The sequence below is a fragment of the Magnolia sinica genome, chromosome 12 (assembly GCF_029962835.1).
Source record: "Magnolia sinica isolate HGM2019 chromosome 12, MsV1, whole genome shotgun sequence".
NCBI classification, from domain to species: domain Eukaryota; kingdom Viridiplantae; phylum Streptophyta; class Magnoliopsida; order Magnoliales; family Magnoliaceae; genus Magnolia; species Magnolia sinica.
In genome coordinates this window covers 66408368-66418612 of record NC_080584.1, presented here as the reverse complement: position 1 = coordinate 66418612, position 10245 = coordinate 66408368, and the positions used below count along the sequence as shown (strand labels likewise).

The window sequence follows — 10245 nt, the reverse complement described above, 5'->3', positions numbered from 1 at the left end:
ACCAAATAATAAATGAAAAATAATGTCACCTCGAAGCGCAATTTCAAGAGGTTGCATGATTAATCTAAGATGAACCCGTCCAAACCCACAACTACACGCAATCGTTAGTGGCAACGCATCCCACCAGCGGATAATCCAAACCATCCAGAGTTTCCATCCCTGTAGTTAACAGGCCCAAAAATCAGGTCATTCAACTAACGAACCAAGCCCCATTTGTAGGAGAAAATGAACGGTAAAAGAGAGATGTACCGACATCTAAATCCTTTTGCCACGTACACAACTTCGTTTAGATCATTTCCAGCAAAGCATTCGGTGGACTGGTTTGCGCAACGCAAGCTTTGCAATGATCACCACCGCTTATAGGAATTGCTTCTCCGTGAATGAGCGATGCCCATAAGACGCTTCAAAACTAGAGTCTTTTAAGGAATTCCATCCATCCAGAGGGAGTCCCATCATATAAACGGTTCGGATTGTAAAACTAGGATATTCTTTGTTTCCTCCAGTCAACACGTTGTTGCATGGTTGGTGATTCTAGACCGTCCATCTGGTGGGGCCTACTTTAGACGACTAATCATAGAGAAAACAAATCAATCAGACGGAGAAAACTACTGTTGATTTGTGTTCTAAATGGAAGGTCCAAATAAGAATTATCAAAGATCCACGTTTAAGACGAAAAAGTCTATTAATCAGAATTATAAATATTCAATCAGAGCTGTCATTGTGAGATAGTCCATCTATATCATGCATTTCTTACCAGATTCACCGAACCCTAAATGTAGAGCTGCAACAAACCTTGACAGGTTCATCGCGGTCAACGATCTGGTAAGCTCCGCGATTGTTATATAAACTTCTTAACATTCCCCACCTCACAAGACTCTTCTCTCCAAAATGCATTTTCTTGTATCAAAACCCATCCATTTACTTCTCTTTTCATCCCTACTACTCCTTTCTCAAGATCCCATCTCAGCCGAAGATCCGACCTTCGTATTCTGTTCACCGGAAACTTCAAATTACACTTCGGGGAGCCAATTTGAAACCAATCTCAACCGTCTACTCCCTTTATTATCCCCAAATGGGCCCACCAATCTCACCAGCTACTACAACGCTACCTACGGAGACGACCCCAACATCGTCTATGGCTACTCTCAGTGCATGTCTGGCGCAACTGAACTAGAATGCAATGAATGCATCAAGAATTCAACAGTTGAGATCATCCAACGGTGTTCCAACAGAATGGAAGCTGTCATCCGATACTACAAGTGCATCTTACGTTACTCCAACCGTCCATTCTTCTCTGTAGTCGACACTACCATTAGGATAGAGCTTATCTTACTTCAGGATGCTGAAAACGCAACCATTTATAATAATAAATTAGGAATTATGATGAGACGTCTGGCATCTGAGGCTGGTTCAAAGCTTTCCAAATTCACAACTGGAACCACAGATCTGAATGATTTCCAAAAAATATATGGTCTGGCCCAGTGCACTAGAGACTTATCAGCTGGTGATTGCACGGCATGTTTGGAAGGGATGATCAGCAGGATTCCGATATGTTGTGAGAATAAAAAAGGAGGGAATGTCTATAGTGTGAGTTGTAACATTAGGTATGATCCATATCTTTTCTTTGATAATTCTCCACCGCCGCCTCTTCCACTGCCGACGTCTCCGCCACCGCCAATTGCAGTTCCTCCACCTCCTTCGCAGCCTTCGGGCGAAACGGATGGTAAGTGCAATTTTTGCTGATAATTTACATCTGCACCCACGTTTATAGTTTTCGGTGTTATAGCTTTCTTCCATTTCAGTATCATCGTTTAAAATCACTAAATCTCAACTCGATTTGACTCGTTGAGTCGACTCATCATGATAGATGGGTTACGACGTATCTGAGGGGAGCGGATTAGATGAGACCCCCATCCATCGAGGTGGGTGGGACCCTTTACAGTGGAGCCCACTGTGATGTATGTGACTAGATCCGTGCTGTCCAACGGTATTGAAAGCTCATTTCAGTGCATGATCCAAGAAATGAAGCAGATCCAAATCTCAGGTGGACCATAATACAGGAAATGGTGATAATCAACCATTAACAACTTCTCGTGGGCCATAAAAGCTATGGATTAAGCTGATATTTGTGTGGTCTCTTCATGCAGGTCTTTGCGACCTTGTCTACAGGTTGGATGGAAAATAAACATTCCGGTCACCCCCATGAAGTTTTCAATGTTGTTTCCAGTGGTATGGTCCACATAAGATTTGGATCTGCTCTATTTTTGTGATCATGCCCTAAAATGAGCTTTGAAAACGGTTGGACGGTGTGGAGTTAAGGCACATATATCTTTGTGAGCCCCGCTGTCAGGGGTCCCACCCAATCCGGGGACTCGCCTAATCCACTCCCCTATGGGAGTTCCCTACATATACGATTGTCACCCAAGACAGTGTGGCCCTTACCTTGGGGCCCACCGTAATGTACGTATTCCATATACACTGTACATCCGTTTTTCTAGATCATTTTAGGGCGTTAAAGCCAAAATGAAGCAGATCCAATTCTTCGGTGGACCATGCAAAAGGAAACAGTCGTGATTGAATGCCCTACCATTAAAAACTTCCTAGAGTCAATATTGTAATGTTTCGATAATGTTTATTTTACTTCCAACCTGTTGATGTCAACTTTTGTGGCTCATTAATGGTCAACCACCGCCTTTTCTTTTGATATGGGCCACCTGAGAACTGGACCTGCTTTATTTTCTTTGATAATGGCCTAGAATGGTCTGTAAAAACGGATGGACGGTGCGGATATGGAATAGATAGATCTAGAGATCAAGTGGACCATACAATTGAAAACCGTGGGGATTGAACAACCACCGTTGAAAACATCTTGAGGGCGACCGAAGTTTTGGATAGATCTTATATTTGTTTTTTTCCTTCATCCAGGTCTGGGTGACTTTATGAACAGTCTGGATGGAAAATAAAACATCACGTTGCCCCGAGAAGTTGTCAACAGTGGACATTCAATCCCAACCGTTCCGTGGTGTGGTCCACTTGAGGTTTGAATCTGTATCAGTTTTGGGTTCATGCCCAAAAATGAGTTGGAAAAGAGATGGACGGTGTGGATAAAACACATAAATCTCAGTGGCCCCACAGACTCTGGGCCACGTTGCCACAGGCATATCACTGTGGCGCGTTCCCACGCAATCCGCTTCTGTTTTTCACCATCCACCGTTACACATGTGCTCCTAAATCCAAGTGGCCCACATCATTACATCAGATCACACTTCCTGGAAGGGACTCATATTGCGTGGTGAAGGAAACACCATTAATTATCACAGTGAGATTGGATATGCATTAATTAAAATGAGCTGTCCAAACGGTTGGATGGCATGTATAAAACGCATTCATCACAGTGGGCCCTACAGTCATTACACCGTATAGGTAGTTGGTGTTGGGTTAACCAGGCAATCCACGTCCGGTTGGAAGCTCCTAACCACCCATTTGGTTGGACACGATGAACAAGGAGAAGTCAACGGTTACAATTCAACAATTGATATAAAATGGATTTGACTATTCAACAATTCAAATATTCAATGCAGTCAAACAGACCAGAGGGTGAGGAACGTGCAACGCACGGAGATTGCGTATTGTAGAAAACAGAGCTGACCTCCTTGCTGTGTATGCGTGGCAAAGCTATGCAGGTCCCACCATGATATATGTGTTTAATCCATGCTGTCCATCCATTTTTCCATATCATTTCACGGTACGAGGAAAGAAAAATAAAAATAAAATAGAAGATCGAAAGCTCAAGTGAACTACACAACAGAAAACACTAGGGGTTGAACACCTATTATTAAAAACTTCTTAATATCACAAAACTTTTAAATCAAACTGATATTTATGTTTTCCCTTCATCCAAGCTCTGCATGATCTTACGAATAGGTTGAATGGCAAACATACGTAAAGGCAGGCCCTAGGAAGGTAGGTTTGGAAAGTGGACGCCGTTGTACCCACACAAAGTCGTTGTTGAACCTGTCGTGATTCGTTTGAATTATTCTAACTTCAAAATATTTTTCCATTAAAATATCAATAAATCTTTAATAAAATCATGAAGATTTAAAACCGGCAAAATATTGAATAGTATTCAGGGGACCTTTATTTGAACGCTATTTACGTATGTAAAGCCCTTTTGCATGGGTAGAGGAACTTTGATGCTGTCGAAAGTGTGGTGGTTGATACACATGCACTAATACATTGTAAATGTGGAATATCGCTAAATCAATGTAGAGAATCGATAGACAGAAATTTATTGTACAGTGAAATAAAGTGTCTAATAGTCCAAATTTAGAAGATTAGTGCCTGATTATTAGAGTTACAAGTACTATCTAATTGATATATTTTGGTATGTGAATAACTAACAAGTTGGATGGTTTACATTTAGTTATGCATGCCTTGGTTATAATTTCTGACTGGCTGATTATTAACCATCAAACTCACTTTGCTAGAATATCATAGACTCCCAATTATATAAATGGGCCAAGTGATTCAAATCATTAGCGGGATGGGAACCACAGTGGATGGGTGGATGGATAGTACCCCAAAAATCCCCAGGCTACATACCAATGGGAGCAATTGACCTCATTTCATTGACCACCTTGTTACTTGGAAATTTTATAGCTAGTGTTCCATTTCAATCAATGGAAGGCCATGTTCGGTAGTTCTAGACTAATATTGGGAACTTTTAGTGCAGGCGTCATTTACTATGAGTCCATCCATCTACATTTTGGATCGCTATACCAGGGCCACACTTGTATAAACTAGAAGCAAATGTAAACAACGGTCCTTTTTATTTTTGTTGTTTTAAGGCATGGGCGGAATCCCCAGGCGTGGATCCCAGGCCTTTGCAACTCATCAATGCTTTTGGCCAGTGGACTACCATCCTCACACCTTGAAAATCATCTATTTTAAGTAAAGGTACTAATTAGTGGGTTATCTAAGGCGACTTTTAAATGAAAGTTAATTCATGTTGATGCAGGAGGTAAGAAGAATGGATCGAAAACAGTTATTATTGTCGTTGTCGCTGTCATAATTTCATTAGTTATAATCGGCACCATTTGCACTTGTTTATGGATGAAGAGCAAGGCAATGAGACGAAAACCAGGTAAAATAACCTTCCACTTAAGTATGTTATATACTTAGTACAATACATCCCTCTCTGTTTTGTTTACCCCTTGTGAGCTGGTCCACCCCCTATATTAAAGAAATGGACATACTTAGAGGTGAAAGGTGGTCTCAGCCAGGCTGGAAGCCCCATCCCTCTAGAGTCTGATCCTCTGCTTGTCACAAACATGATTTTCCTGTTTTCCTACATTGTTATTGGTCCACATCATCACTAATGTTGTCAGCACTTCTGTATTAAATGCAGTCTGTGATGATGTGGCCGAATCACATTGCGAAAAATAGAAAAATTATGTTGGTGGCAAGTAGAGGATCCCGATTCGTCCCTTTATTTTTCGGGCCTTCAAACGAGCTGAACCTTAGAATTTGAAAGATTTAAATTGGATAGATCCCTGCTATGTTTGGGCCTAGAAAGAGTTTGTACATCTGGGGTATGGCCTAGTCTTTCATTAGCAAGAATATAAATCAGGCCATGTCTAGTTTTCTTCCTAAAATCAAGGCCCAGGCAAGAAAAGAATGCAAGCTCCTAATCTTTCCTTCCACAGGAAGGAAGGAAACTATAATAGGCCGGCCTGGACTATTTACAATCTCAACAACATGATGACTAGATTTGTAACATATTTTAAATAAAGTGGTATTGTTTAGAAAAGGGTTTTTTTTTTTTTTTTGAGTGAAACTTATATAAAGTTCCTCCTTCCTATGATCTTGTGAAAATAAATAGATATAATGTCATAACCGATATGCACAGACGAGCCAAGTCCCAAGTCCAGGCACACCGGTACTTTGTTCTCGTCTCAGGCTCTTAGCTAAAGCTTGACTGCATGCGCAAGCTACAATACCATTTATGTAAATTCACAAGATAATAGTATGAGAAACTCTATCCATGCCTCACTCTTTTTCCTTTGTCATATCTACTATTGTACTAAACTTCTGATAAGAAAAGCCAAAAAGAAAACAGATCACAAAGTTCGTTGTAAAACAAAACCACTTTATTTTTTGAATACGTAAATTGGGGGGATACTAAATTCATCAAGTTCTCAAAATCTAGATAGGACCCAGCCTGACCGTTGTTTGTGTGGCCAATTAATAATGATGCGTGAGAGGCCAATCAGTCAGCCTTTTACGAGCGTTATTTCTCAAACAGAAATTCTTTCTAATCTTTTCAAAATATATGTTAGTTTTCCAAGTTCAAGATCGGGCGGAGATCTCAATTACTGAAGCAGAGTCGCTATTATTTGATTTGGATACACTCAAGGCCGCAACGGATAATTTTTCAGATGCAAATAAACTTGGACAAGGTGGTTTTGGTGCCGTTTACAAGGTACATAATTAATGAAACTTGCTGGCCCGTTTCTGCTCCATCCTAAACAGTCTTGATTCTAATAATGTAAATTTATGCAGGGAAAGCTATACGATGGAAGGGAAATAGCAGTGAAAAGGCTTTCAAGAACATCAGTGCAAGGAATAGAGGAACTGAAAAATGAGGTTGCACTGGTTGCAAAACTCCAGCACAGGAACCTGGTGAGGTTGTGGGGTTGTTGTATGGAACAGCAAGAGAAGCTGCTCGTGTATGAATATGTGCCTAACACAAGCCTTGATACCTTCCTATTTCGTAAGGGCCCTTATCTCATATACCAGTCTTTCATTATATATCTCCATTATATAGTTATGGTTGGTGATGGGCCAGGATCATATCTGCCAGGAAGTGCCATGTCGGTCCATTTTCTGAACCAGTATTCGAGCCGGGCCCCTGCCAAGGATGTTCACTCATCAGTTCTGACATTAGGCCTGAGCCCCACCCATTACTACAGCCTTGGGTCTTGGTTTTTTGGTTATATAAGATTGAAAACCTGGTCACTAGTTGGCCCATTCATTAATTAGTTCTGAGAAACAGGCCCATAGCGTTCATTGGAAGCCTAATAAGAGCAGGCAGGATTGCCCTTGGGTTGCGTCTCTCCTTCTCTCTCTCATTTTATTTATTTATTTATTATTAGGTTTCCTTCATTCTACATAGAGATTGGATCTAGGGCCAGGATCTAGGTGTTGGCCTCACCTTGGTAGGTGTACCTTTCGTTTCATTTAATAAGGTGGTGTGCTCCCCCACCTTATTATTTAAAAAAAAAAAAAAAACGAAGGTGGTGTGCTCCCACCTATCTTGAATTTTTATTTTTATTTTTTATTTTTTATTTTTTTATTTTTTTTTAAAGAACGAAAAACAAAAAAAAATAATAATAAAAAACCCAATGGGTTAGGTCGCAGGTTACCAGCCCTATTTGTATTCCCATATTTTTCTTACAAGAGTACAATTTTGTTACCAGTACAATGCATGAACCAAGTGAAAAGTTCATTATGGGTCTCAATACATGGCTGAGTAGTATACGTGCTGTGCGTTTCAACACTTAAGTCATGGGTGTGTGTATAAAAATAAAAAAGATTTTTTTTTTAAAGTGAAATTTTCATTATTGTATTGGATCTTGGTTTCAACGGTTTAAGTAGGGATTAATATGACTAAGATATGTTCTTAATTTTTTCCTGGGTAAAAAAAAAAAAGAAGGGACGGGGTGGGAATTCAGTATCATTTTTTTCAGATGATTACATAATCAATTTCTTCTTCAAAAATATGGTAATGTTGGAGTGATGATGTTGCTTAACATACAACTAGTCTCACATGCCAACTCTTAAATGTCTAGGACAGTGGAGTCTTGTAGGACGTGGACCCCACCATGACACCTGAAAAAGAATCATGATGGTTCACTCATAACGCAGGCCCCACAAGTAGACAATTGAAATGTCTAAGTACCCATTACTTTCTTTGTTTTGCTGGTCTCACTCTTTTCACGGCTCCGATGTTCTACATGTTGCACATCGTTACATGCGAGATATCTTTTGTTTTTGTTTTGTTTTGTTTTGTTTTTTTTTTCTTTTCAATTGGGCTCTAATATTCTTATGTTTTCTCGCTTGTCCGCGAGAAACAACCATGCAAAACCAGCTTCAATATATTCATATTTCTGTTAATTTGATCAAAGTTACATCATCATCTACAATTCATGTGTTTTATTGGACTGGTACAGATCCAATCAAGCGAGTGCAACTAGACTGGATCACACGATACCAGATAATCAGAGGGACTGCTCGAGGCCTTCTTTATCTTCACGAAGATTCCCGACTGAGGATAATTCACCGGGATTTGAAAGCGGCCAATATCTTGTTGGATGGAAGCATGAATCCTAAAATCGCAGACTTTGGTATGGCAAAGCTTTTCGGTGTAGACCAAACCCAAGGCAATACAAGCCGTATCGCTGGAACATAGTAAGTCTTAAAATCCCAGGCCACTCTCATTTTAGATTTCCAAATTCACATAAGTTGGGTTCCCCTGCACTACCGTAGAATAAGCTCGATGTAAATTACTGTGGGGCCCACCGTTATGTAGTGCCTAGATCCCCTTTGTCAATAAGGTGCTCTCCTTCATGTATATACCACATCCCAAAAATGAAATCGATACAAAACACATGTGGGTCAAACTACAACTCAAACAGCCGGGATAGGGATGACCATCTTGAAAACTTTCTGATTGTGATCGTGGGATCTTCCGTGCTTTTTACATCCCATCCAATTCATTCAGAAGATGTTCCCCACCTGGATGAGTGGCAACCCTAAATGCAGTCCTTTCTAAAACATAGAGGGCCACACCACATGATTTTAGAGTTTTACACACGACATGACATGGTGAGACCCACCTGAGTTTTCGGCCAGCCTGATTTTTGGGCTCGAAGGAGGACTTGGCTGAAGTTTTGTAGCTGTCCACCTGTTTCTAATACCATGGCCCAGCTGATGAGTCCACCATCTTCATTCTTCAGTGAGAATATCTTGATGGATTGGATATTGCACCTGCCCACCACGCTGGAACGTGGCGGCATGTAGATGTTATGCCAAGAGCACTATAGAACTTCAAAATGAGCACCTAAGCATCCTTCAATTCATTTATGGCATGCAGCGGATACATGGCACCGGAATATGCAATGCACGGCCAGTTTTCAACTAAATCAGACGTCTTTAGCTTCGGTGTCTTAGTTCTAGAGATTGTAACTGGTCGAAAGAACGTCCCTTTCTGTGATGCTGGACAGATGACGGACCTTCTAAGCTATGTAAGTACAAGATTGTAAGATATAATTTCCAATCAATAATTAATGTAATATAATTACATATCGAATATTTACCACCTTGATGAACCATTGGCAGGCATGGCAACATTGGATGGACGGAGCAGCACTCGATATAACAGACCAAACAGTTGCAGAACAATGCTCGAGAAGTGAGGTCTTTAGATGCATTCATATGGGATTACTATGCTTGCAAGAAGATGCGACCGAAAGGCCCACCATGTCATCGGTTGTTCTGATGCTCAATAGCCAGTCTATGACACTGCCAGCTCCATCACCACCGGCATTTTTAGTTGGGAGTAGGGTGAATTCAGGTTCGGTTTCAAGAGCTTCTAATTCGACTACAAGCGGGTCAGATAAATATAATCGTTATTGACACCATGTTCTACGAATGCGGTTACAGCTATTAGACTGTCTTTGATAGGGATAATAGACCCATGCTCTAACTGAAAGTCTGACCTTTTGGTAAAGTGAAATGACTGATTAAGTTTCATGTATCTGATCCCAGATGATTAGGAATAATAGAGTACTGCTGATATACGAGAGTATGTTTGTACACTAGACAAGGATTTGTTATTATTTTATTATTATTATTATTTTTATTTTTTTTAAACGCAGAATATTCATTTCATGCATAAGACTTTACAACTCAGCTAGCAATCGGACTAACCCAGGAAAAAAAAGGTCCTGTGCGGAGCCTATCATGACAAAGAACAAAAGACTAAACCAAGAAGCCCGGCCTGGCTCATTGAAAAGCTCATCTAGAGGATTGCCTGATGGCACCTAGGTCAACTCTATCAAGGAAAATGAGCCCTCTAATTTAAGGAGGGAGGTCTGAAAATTGCAGGATGAGGAAGGAGCCTTGACAATCGCTTCCCATGCGTGCCATTCCATCTGCCAATGCATTCCCTTCTCCCAGAACATG

The 10245-nt window shown here is 40.5% G+C and overlaps 1 protein-coding gene across 2 annotated transcripts; it reads left to right on the top strand.

The window, feature by feature from the left end:
* The first annotated feature begins 865 nt into the window (after positions 1 to 865).
* LOC131221554 (cysteine-rich receptor-like protein kinase 44) lies at positions 866 to 9920 on the top strand. 2 transcript variants are annotated; one of them, XM_058216837.1, is made up of 7 exons: positions 866 to 1723; positions 5018 to 5143; positions 6339 to 6481; positions 6562 to 6772; positions 8232 to 8469; positions 9155 to 9305; positions 9400 to 9920. In XM_058216837.1, the coding sequence occupies exons 1-7, from the start codon at positions 889 to 891 to the stop codon at positions 9694 to 9696; spliced, it is 2001 nt and encodes a 666-aa protein (XP_058072820.1). In that variant the 5' UTR covers positions 866 to 888; the 3' UTR covers positions 9697 to 9920. The 2 variants fall into 2 exon arrangements, with proteins under 2 accessions (XP_058072820.1, XP_058072821.1); XM_058216838.1 differs by lacking the exon at positions 5018 to 5143.
* The last annotated feature ends 325 nt before the right edge of the window (positions 9921 to 10245 follow it).

Excerpts from the sequence above, each read along its gene's own strand:
- LOC131221554 (XM_058216837.1), top strand. The coding sequence starts at position 889 with ATGCATTTTCTTGTATCAAAACCCATCCATTTACTTCTCTTTTCATCC. Across the intron at positions 5,144-6,338 it reads GGCAATGAGACGAAAACCAG|TTTTCCAAGTTCAAGATCGG; the intron begins GTAAAATAACCT and ends AATATATGTTAG. Across the intron at positions 6,773-8,231 it reads CCTTGATACCTTCCTATTTC|ATCCAATCAAGCGAGTGCAA; the intron begins GTAAGGGCCCTT and ends GGACTGGTACAG.